The sequence below is a fragment of the Myodes glareolus genome, chromosome 15 (assembly GCF_982192425.1).
Source record: "Myodes glareolus chromosome 15, mMyoGla1.1, whole genome shotgun sequence".
Taxonomy (NCBI): domain Eukaryota; kingdom Metazoa; phylum Chordata; class Mammalia; order Rodentia; family Cricetidae; genus Myodes; species Myodes glareolus.
This window is the reverse complement of record NC_142040.1, coordinates 20,907,212-20,926,590: the sequence shown is the minus strand read 5'-3', so window position 1 is coordinate 20,926,590 and position 19,379 is coordinate 20,907,212. Positions and strand designations below refer to the sequence as shown.

Below are 19,379 nucleotides of genomic sequence, written 5' to 3'. Positions count from 1 at the left end.
ATCTGAGAAGCCTCCTTTTCTGTTTATTGAATTAGTCTAAGTCTAGCTAGGATTATGCTGCAACTCTGGCAAGAGCACTCAGCGACCAAGGTCAAAGGGGAGAGTCAAGCATAGAAAAAGCATCCTGAAAGGAAGCAAGTGAAGGGCCCAGAAAGGTGAGCACTGGAAATGAGCTCTGTTTAAAAGAGTGCAGAACTGGTCATGCAAAAAATGGTTGGAAGGAAGGAGGTTAGGTTGAAGGAAGGTTGATTCATGACCCAATTCACGTCTGCAAAATGCCTTGTACACAGCGACAATGGAGGTCTCTCTCGTCTGATACAGTGACAGGCAAAATGCAGCAACAAAGCTTTTCTCTCTAGCTTTGGAGCCTGTCCTGGAACTCACTCTTTAGACCAGGCTGGCTTCAAACTCACAGAGATCCGCCTGCCTCTGCCTCCTGAGTGCTGGGATTAAAGGCGTGTGCCACCACCACCCAGCAACTCTTTTTGGATAAACGCTAGGCTCCGTGTCAGCATCATTCAGTCACTTCCTGATTGGCATTACTAGGAAAGTTCTTAGATAAAATTTACAAAGTTTTCTCAGGTTTAATGAATCAACCGGAAACAGGGTCAAGAGGCACTTTCCTTACCGTGCACGAGAAAGCTTCGCTTCATAGTGAGTGGCTTCTGTGTGTCTAGGCCCTGTCCCTGTGCGGTGCTGTGTCCCTGGGCCCAAGCAAGACTGGACTAAAGCAGAATCCAGTTCATTTATAAAGTTCTGGGTAATAAAGGGCAGTTAGCCTGCTGCGTGCTAAGATGTTGGAAGCACTGAGAACCCTCCTCAGCCCTGCTCGCTCACAACTAGGGTCACACAAACAGGAAAACTAGGAAAGAGGGGGAGGGCAGAAGAGGAAAGGGGGAAGGAAGGGAAGAGGAGGGGAGGGTAGGAGAGGAGTGGGAAGAAAGGGAAGGGGAGGGGAAGGTAGGAGAGGGGAGTGAGGGAAAGTGAGGGGAGGGGAGGGGAGGGGAAGGCAAGAGAGCAGAGCGGGGGGGGGGGGGAAAGGGAAGAGGAGGGGAGGGGAGGGAAAGGGAGGGGAGGGGAGGGGAAAGGAGAGGAGGGGAGGGGAAGGCAGGAGAGAGGAGAGGAGGAAAAAGAGGGGAATGAGAAGGGAGGAGGACTGAGAGGAGGAGAGAGAAGAAGGCACAGGGAGAGAATATGGTCAGTACACTCCCCTGCTGGCTCTCAGAGCTAGAACTGTTCTCAGGAGCTATGTCAGCCCGATGAGGTGGGCACACCTGTAATCCTGGATCTCAGAGGGTGAAAAGAGTTTCAAGTTTAAAGCCAATTTGCACCCGGGTAGTGGTGGTACATGCCTTTCATCCCAGCACTCAGGAGGCAGAGGCAGGAGGATCTCTGTGAGTTCAAGTCCAGCCTGGTCTACAAGAGCAAGTTCCAGGATAGGCTCCAAAGCTACAGAGAAACCCTGTCTCAAAAAAAAACAAACAAAACAAAACAAAAAACCCAATTTGTATTTGTATTCTATACAGTTTGAGGCCACTTGGCAATTTAACAAGGCCTTAGTTCGATGCAAAATTAAATACATAAATAAATGAATGCGTAGGATGTAGTTCAGGGGCACAGTTCTTAGCATGAATGAGGCCCTGGGTTCAGTAATCAGCAGCAACCCCCATCCCCACCACCACAGCCAAAGAAAAGGTCTTGGGAAATCATCTAAGAACAGACAACACAGTTAAAACACAGTTTCTAGACCAGAAATATAGCTCAGTGCTAGAACACTGGTATGCTGGCTAGTTTTGGACAAAGGAACCCCGACTGGGGAAATGTCTCTGTAAGATTGGCTATATATAAACCTGCGGAGCATTTTTTTTTTTTTAAATTAGCGATGGATGTGGACAGGCCCATCCATGTGAGTGGTGCCATCCCTGGGCTAGTGCTCCTGGGGCCTATAAGAAAACAAACTGAGCAAGCCCTGTAGGTAAGCAGTGCTCTTGTGTGGCTTCTGCTTCAGTTCCTGCCTCTGGGTCCCTGCCCCGACTTCCCACAGCGATGGGGAAGTATAAAATAAAATAAACCCTTTGTTCCCTCAGGTTGCTTTTGGTCATGGTGTTTTTTCACAGCAATAGAGACCCTAAGTCAACCAGCCTAACCTGTCAACCAGCCTAACCTGTCAACCAGCCTAACCTGCACAAGGCCCTGGGCCCAATCACCAGCATTTCAAAAACAAAACACATATAATAAATACACCTTACTAGCCCCCAGCTAGACTCTCTGAATTAGAATCTTTCTGAAGCCTGAGAAGCCTTCCAAGGTGATTCCCAGGTACCCTCGTTTAACAACCAAGTTCCTTGGGAAGTCATTTCCTAGCAAATGTTTGCTAGATGGTTTCAGGGCAGAAGAAAGGAATAATCTTATGATTAGCACCAAGAAGCCATGATAGTTGATGCTGGTTAATGTTTCCCAGACACAGGCATAAACTCTCAAGAAAACAGGCATTACAGCCCTAATTATTGCGGTAACTAATGGTTTTACTCTTTTCCACATATACCCTGTCCTGAGCATTTCATAGTTTACTGCCCACAATAACTTTCTGAGAGGGCATTATTAACCTTTCTAAATTGGTAACTTGCCTCAAGCAGAGGCTTGGTCAAACATGTGTCTCCGGACCAGAGCGCCAGTGCCCTGGACAAAACTAGAAACACAGCAGCAAACGCACAGGCCTTTGTTCTTTCCCCTCCCTATGTGCATTCCAAAGACGCAGCAGCCCCTACGTCTCTCACAGTGCGACCGCTTCCAACTCTGCATCCTGGTTCCTTCAGGTGGATTCCAGAGCCACCCTGAGGACTTTGCCCGACGGTGTGTGGCATCTTGGTCTCACTGGGTAACTCTGGGAAACGTTCCAACTGCCACGTTCTGAAACCATTAACGTGATGCTTGCTTTTATTCATAAAACTGACATTAAAACAGCATCAGCTCTACGAGAGTGGTGTGACCAGATCTCTGCCCCCGGTTACCAACACCAAGGCTGACCTTACAGAATGCCTCCAGCAGTTAGGAAAGTTCTTTGAAAACACACATAGAAATATACCAAACACACCACACACACACACACACACACACACACACACACACACACACACACACTCCTCCTTACTTCCCAGGGGCTACTACTATGTAATCAGTGACTTCTGCCCAGGGAAGGAAAAGGAAGAAAAACTGGGACGGAGGGAGGGAGGGAGGGAGAGAGGGAGGGATTAGAGATAGTGGGAAATTTGGTGTGAATAGGATAAAGAGTTGAGAACTGAGACAGGCCAGTTCACACAGGTTTCAGCATGAGCTTCCTGGAATACCACAGAGAGACAGTAAAGGTGATTGGGCAGTTTGGAGGGGCAAACCGTGCAGGAAGGACGGCCATTTCTTGAAGGGCTGACCATTGTTAAAATGAGATCCCTAAAGCTTGTCTTCCTGGGCAGCTCAGACAACCCTTTTTAAAAATGGGTTTATTTATTTTATTTTATTTTTTGTTTTTATTGAGCTATATATTTTTCTCTACTCCCCTCCTTATCTTTCCCCTCCCTTCTACCCTCTCCCATGATCCCCATGCTCCCGATTTACTCAGGAGATCTTGTCTTTTTCTACTTCCCATGTAGATTAGATCCATGTATGTCTCTCTTAGGGTCCCCATTGTTGTCTAGGTTCTCTGGGATTGAGAGTTGTAGGCTGGTTTTCTTTGCTTTCTCAGACAGCCTTCTCTCAGGGCTCTACAGACATCACCTCAGGGTCTCACAAATGCATAGGAAACACCACCTGATGTCCAGTTCCCGGGGTGAGCTCAGGTCTCCTCGGAGCAATTCTCACTTTGCTCTTCGAAAAGGCCTTAATGTCACAGTAAAAGAAATGTGAAGTGTTTCCATAGTACCCTATTATGTAAGTAATTGTATCCATTTTAGAAAAGCAGTGGGTAAATGTGTTAAACTGAGAGTTATTTCTCAAAATATACATCACGGCTGCACGAGTTCCTGAGGCACTACGTTGGAAACAAAACACAGCGGGCCTCTGAGCAAGCTCGCCTAAAGTGAGCGCAGCTGCTGGTCACTAATGTCTGCCCCAGGAGCTGGACACGGAGGTCTCAGTCTTTGCTGCCGCTATGAAAGTAGTCAAAGAGTTTTAGGAGTAAATTCAGGCGACCATGAAACACTGCAAATTTACAAAGAACTTATTAGGTGGCGTTGGTGGAATGAATGATTTCCAAGACTGCTCTTCTAAGAGAACTTGGACTAGAGGTTCCGACTTGTATTCGGTTGCTTCTACTCTTTAGGCAAGTTTTATAATGTGTTTAATAATGTTCTGAAACGTAAAGTTTAAAATTTTTGACGAGTCAAAGTAATCTTTGAATAAGAGAGAGAATGAGAGAGCAGAAATGATCAAATCTGCCTTAAAATATAAACTAAGAACAAGTCACATGGTAAGAAATTGGAACAGTGGAATTCAGGTTTGTTTGCTTGCTTGGTTATTTGCTTTGAGGCAAGATCTCAAGTATCCCAGGCTGGACTCAAACTCCCTACATAGCCGAGAAAGGCCTTGGACTTCTGATCCGAGGACTTCATGCATACCAGAGAAGCACTCTGCAAATTGAACTCCATCCTTAATCCCTGGAATCTGAACATGAGCATAACCAGTAAAAGATAAAGATAAAAACTGAAAAGAGAAAGAAGCCTAAGTTGGCGAAACACAATCTAGAGTAGATAAGAATGGAAACCGGGGGAGTACACAGGAGAGGGTGGGTAAAGCCGGGCAGAGTGGCAGAGAGAGGGCTGGTGGCTTACCGGTAGCATTCACAACTCTCTTTGCTCTCACAGACCCTTGTGGTGTTTCCACATCCCATGTTCCATCTGGCATGGGCTTCAGAGACGTCACCGGTGCAGGATACTTCAGAAGGGCCCCGTATTTCCTAGCCCCAGCAGCCAGGGCCATTGTCAGAGAATAAGGATCAATGTGACCATCTCCTGGGTTATACAGTCCAGCTAAAATCTAAATCAACCATAAGAAAGTCAGTACGCCATGTATATTTATCACTCGATGCAAATATAGCCTGCTAAGCAGATGCTTAATAAAACCAATCTTTAAAAGTCTATCAGTGGCTAGAGGGGTCCAGAGCTGAGTGGCAGAGGGCTTGCCTGACATGCACAAGGATTTGATTCCAGCATAGAAGGAAAGCATCTTGACAGCAGGGGGAACGCCTTTTTCCGAAGCCCTACTCGGACTTGAGCAAGATTCACAATGAGAGTTGAGTGACTTGTCACAATGACAAACAGCTTGATCCAGCCCTGCAATGGTCTCCGATAGTTGGACATATGCCACTAAGAACAAAGAGCACAGTTTCTAATCTGCTGGTAGCTATTATCTCCAGCCAGTGGCTAAAGCTAAGTTCTAGATGATAGAAATGTAAAGAAAAGGGTTATATGGTGGCTTCCACAAACCGCTCCAAAAAGACAACTAGTGTTATGTCCATCTTTGTTCCTTTCTCCATCCTGGGGTCTGGCATGCAGATACGATACGACGGCTGGGTTCTAACTGCCATTGAGGAATAATAGTACAAGAGTCACCACACCCCAGGAGTGACAATTATCCAGAAAGTGACCTGATCCTTGAAATCTTGATGACCTCGTGACTCTTCGTTAGGGTTTCTGTTGCTGTGATGAAATACCATGACCAAAGCAACTTGGAGAGGAAAGGGTTTGTTCAGCTTAGACTTTCAAATAACAGATCATCATCAAAGGAAGTCAGAATAGGAATTCAAGCAGGAGAGGAACATGGAGGCAGGAGCTGATGCAGAGGCCACGGGAAAATACTGCTACTGGCTTACTCCACATGGCTTCCACAGCCTGCTTTCTTATAGAACCTAGGACCACCAACCACAATGGGCTGGGTCCTCCCAAAGGGATCACTAATTGAAAATGTCTTACAAGCTTGCCTGCAGCCTGGTGTTATGGAGGCATTTTCTTCACTGAGGTTCTCCCCCATTCAGATGACTTTTGCTTGTATCAAGTTGACATAAAACTAACCAGGACAAATGCTTAAATGAAAGAGAAATTGACTCGCTTAAACATTATTATTGCAGTCTCTCATGTTTAAAATCAAATCTAATTCTAGCTGACATGTCTGTTACAATATATTGAATTATTCAATACTGTAAATAAAATTACATATGTGTCAATGCATATCAGATATCATCTGGTCAGGTGGTGCAGGTATGTAATCCCAGCTCCTAGGAAGACCAAGGCAGAAATTTCAAGTTCAATACCTGTTTGGAACAGAGTGAGTTCAATGCCAGCTTGGGCAGCTTTGGGGAGACCTTGTCTCAAAATAAAAAATAAAAAATGGGCTGGGACTGCAGTCCAGTGTTAGAGTAGTAGCCTAGTGGTGGAAAGAACTAGGTGTCCATTTGCCCTGCATTCGTAGGCCCACATATATGCGTGAGGAAAATGTATGCTCGGTTCATAGGTCAACAATGCCTTCTTGCAGCCTACTTTGTGTTAAGGCTTCAGCTTAGGCATTGTGAGAGAAATAATAAAAGGATGGACCGAGACGAGGTGAGCTGGCAGAGCCATAATGCAATCTCAGCTATTGGACAAGAATTTGCCGTCACCCATGAATTCGGAGTCTTGACAAATATGTTTTCCTGCATCTGTTTAAACTATTTTGAGCTCTTTGCCCTTTGTTGATGTGATGTTATTACATTACGTTGATTGACATTTAGTTTTTAAACCAATCTCGCCTTCCTGGGACACACTCTATTTGACTGTATTGTAGAATCCTTGCTCCAATCTACTGGATTTTTGTGAAAGACTTTGTATCTATATTCATGAAGGGCTATAGTCTGTCTTTTCCTCTGATGCTTTTCTCTCGTTTTTATGTCAGAGACATACTAGCTTTATAGGTTGTGTCAGGAAGTATTTAATTCTAATTTTAGAAGACTTTGTGAGGGATTGGTATATTCTTCAAGTATCTGTTAGAATTTATCAAAGATATCATCTGGGCCTGGACTCTTCTTTGTCTGAGTTTTTGTTTTCTATAATTTAGTCTTTGCCCTTATGGTTCCAGTGCAAGAGACTTTGGGTTTCAGTGAAATTCACTCTCCTGCCTGCATGCAAATGTCACCCTGGTGGTTTGTCATGGCCATGTCCTGTGGTGATCCCATGTCTGTTTGGTTTGGCACACTGGCCCTGGTCCATGTGTTTCCATTGCTTAATATCTTTGAGAAAAATCTGTAATGATGAGAGTTCCTAGGCAAGCGTTGCAGGGTTGACATCTAAAGAGACAAATGGATTCTCATAGCCTAGCGGAGGGGATTTCAATGAAGACACTGTTAGCACATCAACTCATAGACAAGGCGTTCCATGCTCTGTAAAAGCCCACAAGAGCACAGCGCCCCAGCACCCACATCACTTACACAAACACTCAGAACAGGAACTACTGACAGTCACTAGCAGGGCAATAACCGTCTGCTTCCCCCATGAACCCTTTGGCTACCCATACCCAGGACGTATGCACAGCACAAGTCAGGGGTCTGGGTTCAAATCTTTCCTCCAGCAATTCTGAACTGAACAAACTCATCCCACTGTGTAAACTGTTGAAGATTTTGTTTCTGGGCCACAATAGCCAGATTTTGCATAGGAGGGGCTAACATGGTCTCTATTACATAAACAATACTGAAGTAGATGCTAGTGCCATGATCATCACGTTGAAAGGATGGTCACCCAGGAGGGAAAAACTTTAAATTCCCTGTCAGTGGATTCTCTGCAAGAAATTCAAAGTTGATCTCGATCTTCCCCTGGCACAGTCTGAAAGGGAAGTGCAGCTAAGGGCTGGGAAGCATATGAGGGTGGCACAGGGCTTCTTGAGCTTTAAAAATTTAGAAAACTCTTTCTAGAACCACGACAATAGGATGCCAGTCTCTGTGAAGTTCCCCAACAGACAGCTGGGGCGTAGAACTTCAGTCTGAGCGATCCAGTCCTAGATGGGCGTTGAAATGTCTCTTTAGCCAACGTGGGCAGAAACTAAAGGGTTTTCATTGCCCCTGCATATGTTATCGAGTAGCAGCTCACCTTGTGATTTGCCCACATTCCAGGATCAGTCATCTAATGTTGCCATTCTCAATGTGCACACGGATTGCTTTTACTTTCATCTTATCAAACTCATAAATTCACGGAACTTATTAAAATATATTTTTAAAATGATTTTAGTTCAAGTTGACGAAGTGAAATTGCCCTTCAGATAAATACCTTGTTCAAGCACAACAGTGGTGGCACATAGCTTTAATCCCAGCACTCTGGAGGCAGAGGCAGGTGGATCTCTGTGAGTTCTAGGCCAGCCTGGTCTACAAAAAAGCCAGGGTTGATGCACAGAGAAACCCTGTCTCAAAACAAACAAATGAAAAATACCTTGTTCATGTTGAGTAAAGGAAACATCTCTTGGATTTTTTCAGGCTCAATAATATACTGTTCAGTGGCATGCCAGTTGGTCCGGGTCATTTGATATTTAAATTCATCTACCCTTACAGGAGTCGTAGCAAGTCTGATACTGCCCGGTTGATGGAATCCCACCACCTGTGACAATCATTCCAATAAAAGTACATCAATAAACTACCCCCTGGTACTCACACACAGTTCTCCAGCACAATAAAAACTCAAGTGAGTAAAAGAGAAATTTACTATATGTAGCTAACATCATAATTACACAAAATATTTGCAGCTTATGAAAAGATATTCATCCGGCAGCAATTTACTCGGTGTTCCTATAAGCCAGGCAGCACCGAAAGCCTGAGGTGCAGGGTGAACGAGAGAGGCAGAGCCCCTGACTGATGGAACTGTCTGTCGACAGGTAAAGGTGCGGCAGTAAGAGCATAGGGTTGCGTGGACTAGGGGGTCAAGTGCAGGGTGGAGAAGCACCACATGAAAAGGAGAAAGCCAGAGGATTTAGGGAGGGATTACAGAGAGTTCGTGTGCTGCTCTGGGGAGAGCAAGTGTGAGTCAACACTCATTTGGCGTTTCTTAAAGTCTTTCTATTTGAAAAATTTCAGTGTGCCCTGGGTCATGGAACAAGAGGGTATCCTGGTCTTCAAGTTGCTCACATCACAGTCTGCAGGAAAGAGCACCAGTAAAGCAACAGTAACAGTGGGACAGTGTGTTAGAACAGCGTGCGCGCGTGCCGTGTGTTAGAACAGCGTACGCGCATGCTGTGTGTTAGAACAGCGTGCACATGTGTTATATGTTAGAACAGTATGCACACACGCTTGTGTTAGAACAGTGTGCCCGCATGCTGTGTGTTAGAACAGCGTGCCTACGTGCCATGTGTTATGATGTAGATGGGCCTTCTGTCTGTGTTATCTTCATTGGTTAATAAAGAGACTGCCTTGGCCCTTTGATAGGACAGAAAATTAGGTAGGCAGAGTAAACAGAACAGAATGCTGGGAAGAGGGCAATGAGGCAGATGCCATGGAGCTAGACACCAGGTCAGACATGCTGAATCTTTTCCGGTAAGACACCACCTCATGGTGCTACACAGATTATTAGAAATGGGTTAATCAAGATGTGAGAGTTAGTCAGCAACTAACTCTCTAGAGATAATGGGCCAGGCAGTGTTTAAATGAATACAACTTATGTGTTATTATTTCTGGGGCTAAGCTAGCTGTGTGGGAGCCGGGCGGGATGAAAAGCAGGCCTGCCCACAGCTCCTTACTACAGTGTTAGAACAGCGTGCACGCGTGCTGTGTGTTAGAACAATGTGCACACACGCTTGTGTTAGAATAGTGTGTACGCATGCTGTGTGTTAGAACAATGTGCACACACACTTGTGTTAGAATAGTGTGTACGCATTCTGTGTGTTAGAACAGTGTGCACACACACTTGTGTTAGAATAGTGTGTACGCATGCTGTGTGTTAGAACAGTGTGCACACACACTTGTGTTAGAATAGTGTGTACGCATGCTGTGTGTTAGAACAGTGTGCACACACACTTGTGTTAGAAGCATGAGGGGTTGGTTGTCTGTGTAGATTGACAGGAAGGTGGTTCCAGTTAGAACAGGAAAGAAAAAAACAGCATAAATTTAGAAAGCAGCTGTGAAAGCACCCAGAACATTCCAGAAGTATACACTGTTGAGAACAATTAAAGCACATGAGCAAAGGAAATTGAGGGAAAAGAGAATGTTAGGAAGTGAGGAGACGAAGGCTGGGGGCCTCAGACCCTGCTAAGTCTTTGGTCTTGATCCTGCAGACTCTGGGGAGCTTTTAGTGGCCTTCAGTCAGAATAAAGCATGAAAACATTGAGAAGCCTTTGATCTTAGCTCATGGAAACTTTTTATTTTGTGAGCACAGTCACTATGAGAAGGGATAAAGGCAAAGACAGGGAAGGGGACTTATTGTACTGTTTCTAAAGCCAAAGGATGATGGGAAAGAGAAAGGCGGAGTCATGAGTCACCAGCCAGATGCAGAGGGAGCAGGAGATGAATGTGCCATGCTAATAAAGGTACCACTATGTGGCAGAGTGTAAATAAGGAATACGGGTTAACTTAAAAAAGTAAGAGTTAGCTAGTAACAAGCCTGAGCTATTGGACAAGCATTTGTAATTAATATGAGCCTCTGAATGATTATTTTGGCAACTGGTGGGTGGGTCCAACTACACTCTTCCTTTAAAAAAATAAAAAATAGTTAAATACGTGGATAATATACTTGTAGAAATTAAAGTGATGTTAAGATCAACCCCGGTTCTTACCTTAACCTTTCTTTCTCTACCACAGCAAGCCCTGCACATGGATTCTATATCTGAGTGATTGACCTCACAGACAGCTTCAAACTAAAAGCATTTACCTGTCCAGTTTCTTCTTCCAGCTTCTCGTACAGTTTGATGCTGTCATAGTGTATTTTCTTCAAGTTTATCCCAGGGTGAAAGTAAGTTGTTAAGCCTGCCTGAAGAATAGGGAGGGAAGAAAACACTGAAATATGTGGGCATTTGCACAATGTTGATAACTCCTCTGCTACGCAGCAATTTCATGCTGCTGAGACTAGAAGAATATAGGGTGGGTGCAGGAAAGAACACATTGGTTGGAGACCGCCAAGCAGATGGTGTATCACATGGTACAAGAAGCAACTTCAGTCGTACAAGTAGAGCAAGAGCCAGCCCACAGACACATCCAGGAAGAGCCTAAAATGCACTAGGAAAAGGGTGAAATGGCGTGGGTTAGGTGGAAGGTTTAGAACATCTGCTGTTGTTGATTGATTTTTATCTGAGATGCATGGGACCAGAAGTGTTTTGATTTTAAGTTTGGAGACCAGGAAGATGGCTTGGTGGGTAAAGCTACCTGCCACCAACCCTGATGAGCTCCCAGAGCCCACTGGGTCTTAAGAGAGGACCATCCACTGTAAATCGTCCTCTCGAATTCATGGCACGTGTGAGTAGGTAGATAAGTGCATTGCACACACACACACACACACACAGAGAGAGAGAGAGAGAGAGAGAGAGAGAGAGAGAGATAAATTAATTAACTGCTGGGTGGTGGTGGTGCTCGCCTTTAATCCCAGTACTTGGGAGGCAGGTAGATCTCTGAGTTTAAGGTCAGTCTGGTCTATGGAGTGTGTTCCTGGACAGCTAGGGCTACAAAGAGAAGCCCAGTCTGGAAAAACCCAAAACCAATAATTAATTTAAGTGTAATTGAAAAATAAAAGTAAAGATTTTGAATTTTAAAATTATGAACCAGCGCAGAGCAATGGGCATCTGTCGGGACAACTGGCACAAGAAAGCCCGACCACAGGAAGCGGGAGTATGAGCTGGGACAGCCTGCTGCCAACGCTAAGCCCCGCCCTCGTGGTAAACACAGTCCAAGTTAGAGGAGGCAATAAGAAGTGCCGCGCCCTAAGAGTGGGTGTGGGGAGCTTTTCCTGGGATTCTGAATGCTGAACTCGCGAAGCAAGGATCATTGATCTCGTCTACAATGCAACCAAAGACCAGATGGTCCGCACCAAGACCCTGGTGAAGAACTGCATTGTGCTTATTGACAGCACACTGTACCGACAGTGGTACGAGTCCCACTGTACACTGCCCCTGGGCTGCAAGAAGGGAGCCAAGCTGACTCCTGAAGAGGAAGAAATATTAACCAAAAAGCGATCAAAGAAAATTCAAAAGAAATATGATGAAAGGAAAAAGAAGGCTAAAATCAGCAGTCTTCTGGAGGAGCAGTTCCAGTAGGGCAAATTTCTTGCCTGTATCGCCTCAAGACCAGGCCAGTGTGGTGGCGCAGATGGCTACGTGCTAGAAGGCAAGGAACTGGAGTTCTATCTGAGGAAGATCAAAGCCTCAAAAGGCAAATAAACCATCATTCATAACTCATGTGACAAAGGTGTTTATTGTTCTACATTTAAAAAATAAATTTGTGTATATATAATAATGCCCAGGTCTATACAAAAAAGAAATCTGTGTGTTTCCTAGACACCTTATATACACATTATATTATACAGCATGTCAGATAATCAAATGCACCTACACATGTTTGTTGAATAAATATTGATTAATTATTCTTTAGAAAAGATTGATAAATATTAAAAATCTTGTAGCCCCTTCCGTCAACTCTGAGAGACGCAATGTAGCATCCAGACCAAGAATTCTAGGCAATTACTGAAGCAAGAGTTTTCTTAATTAAGTGTCTGGGGTCTCATTTTTCAGCTAATTTATCTTGGGGAGCTCATCAGAACACAATCTGTTCAACTCAAATCCATTTAGGAATATTTATAACTTTCTCCTAAGGGAATTTGAGTCTCTGAAACTCAAAACTATTCCCATTAAAGTCAATCAACCACTGTTTAGAAACCAGAAGCTCAATGCTTCCAATCTTGTCGAAGCATCTAACATACACACAAGGGATGCTTCTGACAAAAATCCCATCCTGGTTCCTAAGGCATCTTGTAGCGCTGCCCTGGTGAGAGCATTGGAATGTTTCCACCACAGAACTCCTGCCAGGGTCTTAGAAACACGACCGAAGCGCTCTTTCCCTTTCACAAGCTTGAGATTTGGTGTGCATATGAACTTTCCTCATCCAGTCAGTGACCATTTCTGGCCTTCAGTATCTGCCACCGACCCCAATTCTGTCTTCAATGCATCTTCTACCCATCAACTGAGAAAATAAATGCTCACGAGTACTGGCCAGAGCTCTGATTACTCCTGGAGATCCTGTAAGCCACAGCCCTGGAAGAATCCAGGTGGCTTAGTGTTTCTATGGCTATAAAGAGACGCCAGGACCACCACTGCAAAGCTGAGAAAGGAAAACATTTCAGTGGGGTTTGCTTGCAGCTCCAGAGGTTTAGTCCTTTGCCATCACGGTAGGGAGCGCGTTGACACACTTGCAGATGTGGCAAAAGCGAGCTTTACATCCAGATCTGCAGGCAGCAGGAGGAGAGAGACCCTGGGCCTCGCTTGAGCTTTTGAAACCCCTAAAGCTCACCCCAAGTGACCCACTTCTTTCAACAAAACCACACCTACTTCAACAAGGCCACACCTCCTAACCCCTCTCAAGTAGCACCATCTCCTAATGACCAAGCATTCACATATATGGACTTGAGTAGGGGACAAATCCTGTTCAAACCACCGCACCAGAGCATCAGAAAGTTCCATTCTTTCTATCCACCTATACTGTATTCTCTGTTCCCCTACCTCAGAAACTAGAGACTAATGAATTTTCATTTGAAAGAATCACACGGACTCACTAAAGACATTTAGCCCCGTGTCCTTTGTTTAGGGAACACACACAAGTCTTTGAGTCAATTCAGAATCTGCAAATTTTTGTTGATGTAAATTTAAAATAACAAGAAAGGAACACTCTTCCCTATAGTGCAATGACAATAACCAAGTAAGAAAAAACTGCAGGAAAATCATGAAGGGCGCTAAATAATGGGGGTGCGTTGGATGCCAGCTCAGGTTGTGACCCCTAGCCTGATATGCTTCCTATCTCTCAGGGGCCTCCACTGCCTCAGAGAACTCAGCCATTGGCCTAAGCCATCATTTATCCCAGTGGCTCCAAATCCTTTATTCATACACGCATGCTCAGTTGGAATGTTTGCACGTAACCACTAAAATATTCTTATGCCTTTATTTACACAAACATGTAAATATAGGTTACTGTATTAATAGAGATCGTAAAACACACTAAATGAGCTTGAGATGAGTGAAGTATTTTAAATAAATTTTATCTTAGTTACTGTGCCGGAAAGCGTGTGAATATTAAGCTCATGAATCACGTTTTCGATAGAGCGTGGTGATTAACGCACTTTATTATTGAGCTGCGTACACTGTATTGAAAATACAGCCTGGTTCTGGGCTTGCTTTACATCCAGGATGTTTTATTTGTTTGCTTGAATTCCTTTTTGTTGAAAGTGGTCTCGCTATGTAGCTCAGGCTGGCATTAAACTCTCAGTCTTCCTGTGTATTAGCTTCTTTGGTATGAACACATACCAAACGAGAAGCCATTAGAGAAAGAAAAGGTTTATTTTGCCTTCCAGTTTGCAGATTACAGTCCATCACAGTGGGCAAGGCACAGAATAGAGGTGAGGGGAGCAGACGATGCTGCATCTGCCCTCAGAGAGAGGTGAGTGCCAGGTCTGTCTGAGCGCTTCTTTTCCTTTTATTCTGATAGGGACCCTGGCATGATGCTCCCCAAGGTCAGGGGTCTTCCTACATCGATTAACACAATCTGACAAGCCCTCACAGATGTACCCAGATGTTTGTCTTCTAGGTGATTCTAGAGCCTGTCAAACTGACAAGTAGGATTAGCTATAACATTCTTCCTTGTCCTCTTGAGCGCTTGAGAGGTTGAGACGGATTTCAGAGGCTAAGGGAGCAGAAGACGCCTCTCAACCCTACATGGACCCAAGTGGAAGCAGAGGTCTCTTGGCTGTGTGCTCTGTGTTTTAAACCCCCTTCTCCATTTCAAACACCTGTTACTGCGCCAACCTATGCAAAGGTTCCTGGTAACCGCTGACTGTCATGGTCTCTCGTCTCTCTGTTCTTGCTACAACTTGAAGAGCATCATGCTCTTTGTATTTTAAATACATGGGAACAAATCCTACTGGAATTCCTTATCAGAAAAAGAATTAACAGGTTAAACAGACACACCCCCAACAGGAGATATCATTTAGTGTAGAAAATCTAGCCATAATATCTACATTTCTAGTTAGTCCCTTTTAGCATGCTCTTCTCCCAACAGGGCTGCCTTGCAGGCCAGCTGCTCCCTCTTTAAAGACTCATCCTTGCCCACCCATCTCTTTCTAGGGCTGAGGATCAAGCCTGGAGCCTCTCACTGCTACTAGATAAACACTCCACCATTCAGCCACACTCCCAGACACAGTTTTTGCAGCCCATGTAACTGCTACATAGAAACCACGCACATCCATTTGGATTACTAGAAGCCAACACATTTGGAACACTTGCCTATTTGTAGAAGAAATACAAGCTTAAAATTCTCAACCCTTTCCATCACTGCCAGGTAACAAATCTTTCCAGAGTACAACTCTGTCAACCTCAAGCCATTCCTCTTCCTCTCCTCACAAACTATACCATGTAAAGGCTCAGTAAAGCTAGTCACCATGACGGCCTCACATAGCAGTCAAAAAAAAGGGCCAAGATGAGCCCACTGTGCAGAGCCAACCTGTTCCCAGAGAACCTGGGGATCCTAACCAATACATCAATCACGTCATGTTAGTAAAGTTTGATTTCTTTCTTATGTATGTAAATAAGTGGAAAGTTCTAGATTATCTTCCATCTTGGGTCTTCCAACCTGGGATCTCTAAAGATAGTGCTGTGACATCATTCTCAGGGACATGGAGGACCCTATTCTCCAAACCCGCATCTGATGCCATTCCTCGGGCACTGACGGAAGTAAGCAAGACCTCAGGGTCCGCAGACTTGGCTACACTTTGAACTTTCGGTCTCAGGCTGTGCCGTCCTCCAGCCCTCATTTCCTGTACCTTGTGGATGCTTACATCACAGAAAACATCTGGAACTCCAGGGATCTCCAAGGGTGCTGCCTTCATTTCCAGTTTGTCCTTTTAGCTGGTTCTCCAGCTTTGAACATCCCAGTCTGTTCCTGGATATGTCTGGGCAGAATACACTTGGCATGTGAAACTTCCTGATGGCATTTCTTACAGAGAAGGCTCATAGATGTGTGAAAGCTCCCAGAATCAGTTCCTAGGACAAGTCCTGCCCTGTCCCTCATTTCAAGGGGCACAAACCACCTAACTGCTGCTGTCTGACTCCACACAATGGTTCCCCGTTTGACTCTGGCTTACTGCCTTGTTTAACGAGATGAGGTGCTTTCCCCCACTCTTTTGGTATCTTGTAGGGAAAAAATATTTTACACAGTTAACTTCACATAACTTCTTATAATCTTTGGCTGCTTGTCTTAAAGAGTTTAGGCTAAGGTAGGCACCATGTATTGGTGGGAGAGCTAGTAAAATCTCAGGGAACCCTGTCATCTATCCTGAAATGCAAGCCTTATCAAATCACTGTCAGTAAACAAATAAGCCTTCCACTTTAATGTGTACCTGCCTGCCCCCACTGAGCAGTCGAGAAGCGTGAGGCAGTAGAAGCACCATTCACCTCAGTTGACCTCTGCCTAAAGGTGCTTGTCTGGCTAACCTCAGAATCCCCTTAGGACGCTTGCACCTACTTCCCACTCTGTTTAGTGTCCGCTCCTGTAGCTGTCTCTCTAACTGCTCCTCATGTGTTCTGTGCTTCCTACCAAGTTTCTCTTTTCTTCAAGGCTCAGACCCCACTCTGAGTGTTTTATGTGCCCGAGACTAGCTCCAGGAGGGCAGGACTGCTTTGTTCCTATGTGACCTCACTTCTGGGACTGACCATGGCGCCCTAACACGGTCTTTCAGTCTTGAGAGATGACAAAGTGTACACTGAACTAGCTGGATTTCTGCCAATTTGACACAAGTTATAGAGGAGGTAGTGTCGATGGTGAAAATGCTTCCATAAGATGGGGCTGTAGACAAGCCTGTAGGGCAGCTTCTTAATTAGTGATTGACATGGGAGGGGCCAGCCCAGTGTGGATGGTGAATGGTGACATCCCTGGTCCTGGATCCTATAAGAAAGCAGGATGAGCAAGCCATGGGGAGCAAGCCAATAAGCAGCACTCCTCCAGGGCCTCCAGGTTCCTGCTCTGCTTGGGTTCCTGCCCAACTGCTTTTGACGATGAACTGTTAGATAAAACTGTGAGTGAAATAAATGTTTTCCTCCCAGAGTTGCTTTTGGTCATGGTGTTCCATCAAGGTAACAGTGACCCTAAGGCTCACACTTAGGAAAAAAATAGAGGAAGGACAACATGAAGTCTACACAGAAAATCTAGTTTAGGGACACGAGACAAGCCTAGGGTACCAGGGCCTCTGCAGGCAGAGGGAAGGTAGTGGGGAATCAGCAAAAGGAGATACCTGTGCTGGGAAGACTGCTTCCAGCAAGTGATCCCATGCCCATACCCCATCTCCCACATACACTGAGTGAGGATGAGGGGTTGGAGGGAGGGGAGCCGGACTTGATGCTATTTTGGGGGGAGCACTGGCTGACGGATGCGTGTGGGCTGACTGCGGGACTAGAGACTGCAGTCAGCTGAGCTTGAGTCTGGGTGGCAATGTTTACCTGCATTGAGCCTGGACAACCATGTCTATGTAGACACCTGGCCCATGCGTCAAGTGTGTGCTGAGCATGAAGAGGACTTCAGAGAGAGTGCCCCTTTCCTCTCCTCACCACAGGAAAGCTGATTATGGAACGAGATAGCCAGTGAAGCCAAGCTCTTCCTCTTTCTCAAGAGAGAGAGACAGACAGACAGAGAGCGAGCTTGCACATTTGCAATCAATGAATCTTCCTTTCCTATCCCTTGCTGATTCACACGGCAATATGCGAGCTATGCTAACCCAGGGCCTTTACCTAGGCCGTTCTCCACTGCCATCCAGGCATGCTGCTTCACTAGAACAATGACAGAAACTGCCGACAGGGTGAGACTGTCACAAAATACAAAACAAACCCCACTCAGAAAATGGAATGCATCAGAAAATGGAAACTGAAGGAAATTTCTGGAAGTTACCCTGGGTAGAAAGTGGCAGAGCCAGGATCAGAATCCCGAACCCACATGTTCACATAAAGTGTATTTAAATAGCGATTTCCCACTTCCTGGAAGCACACCAGTTGGTGACAGTATTACTTTGTGGTGAAGTGAAGGTCCCATACTCGGCAGAACTCTCTGTAGGAACCGTGAATGGGAGGAGCTGGCGCACAGTTTGGGGGCATACACAGGACATTTTGGGGGTGCTTTCCTTACTGCGTGCCAGGTAGAGCCAGCCGTAAGCTCCGACTTCTCCAGTAGGACCACATCTCTCATCCCTGCTTTGGCCAGATGATAAGCCAGACTCACGCCCACACAGCCGCCTCCAATGATCACCGTCTCTGCTTTGTCCTTCCATTCTGGGGCTGAGGGTGGGCTTTCCTGTCTGGAAGACAATGCTTTTAAGAGTGACTCCCTTGCAGAGTTATTCCAGTTATTCCCTTGCTTGCCTGTCTCTAGGACTTTACGCATACAGGATGCATTTTGCACTTAGAAATCTGAGCCCTGACTAGGTGCCCGGCATTGAATGCGGCTCAGAAAATGAGCAGTAGTAGGTGGCGGTGACTGCTTCTTTCTCAACCTAGACATCATTTTTCTCTTCTGAAAAGCACACTCTGACCAGGCGATGGTGGCACACACCCTTAATCCTGGCACTCTGGAGGCAGAGGCAAGTGGATCTTGGTGAGTCTGAGGCCAGCCTGGTCTGCAGAGTGAGTTCTAAGACAGCCAGGGCTACACAGAGAAATTCTGTCTTGAAAAACAAACAAACAAACAAACAAAAACAAACAAAAAAATCACCCATATGCTGGGACTGGGGCTCAGCTGGTCAAGTGCTTGCTGTACAAATATGAGGGCCTGAATCTGATCCTCAGTTTTCACGCAAAGTTGGGCATGTGTCTCCCATCTGGAATCTCACCAAATAAAGACAGGAGGATCCCTGGGTCTTGTTGGCCAGCCTCCCTGGCCCAATCAGCGAGAGACTCTGTCTCCAAAAACAATTTGGAGAGCAATTGAAGAAGGTACCCAACCTCTGGCCTGAACACGCCCACACCCCCCCCACACTCCTATTGATTTTAGTCTTAGAAAAGCCCTAATCTTCTTGCAACTTGGCACCTGCTCATCCTCTTATCTCTGATGCTCCCCAAGTTGCAGGGAGATGGATAGAGAAGCACCCTCCTCTTCCGGCATCTCTAGTCACCAGTTTGTAGGACAGGCTTCCCGGCTTCACTGTGAGCTT

The 19,379-nt window shown here is 45.4% G+C and overlaps 1 protein-coding gene and 1 pseudogene across 2 annotated transcripts in view; one reads left to right on the top strand and one right to left on the bottom strand.

Annotated features, from left to right (window-relative positions):
* Dmgdh (dimethylglycine dehydrogenase) overlaps positions 1–19,379 on the bottom strand; it is a 72,158-nt gene that overhangs the window by 49,635 nt on the left and 3,144 nt on the right. For both annotated transcript variants that reach the window (XM_085676850.2, XM_048455938.3), the window contains exons 2-5: positions 18,359–18,527; positions 10,866–10,964; positions 8,442–8,606; positions 4,824–5,028 (exon numbers count right to left, since the gene is read on the bottom strand). In XM_085676850.2, the coding sequence (XP_085532976.2) occupies positions 4,824–5,028; positions 8,442–8,606; positions 10,866–10,964; positions 18,359–18,527 (638 nt within the window). The remainder of the gene's footprint in view (positions 1–4,823; positions 5,029–8,441; positions 8,607–10,865; positions 10,965–18,358; positions 18,528–19,379) is intronic.
* Positions 11,226–12,363, top strand: LOC125414115 (small ribosomal subunit protein eS8 pseudogene; annotated as a pseudogene).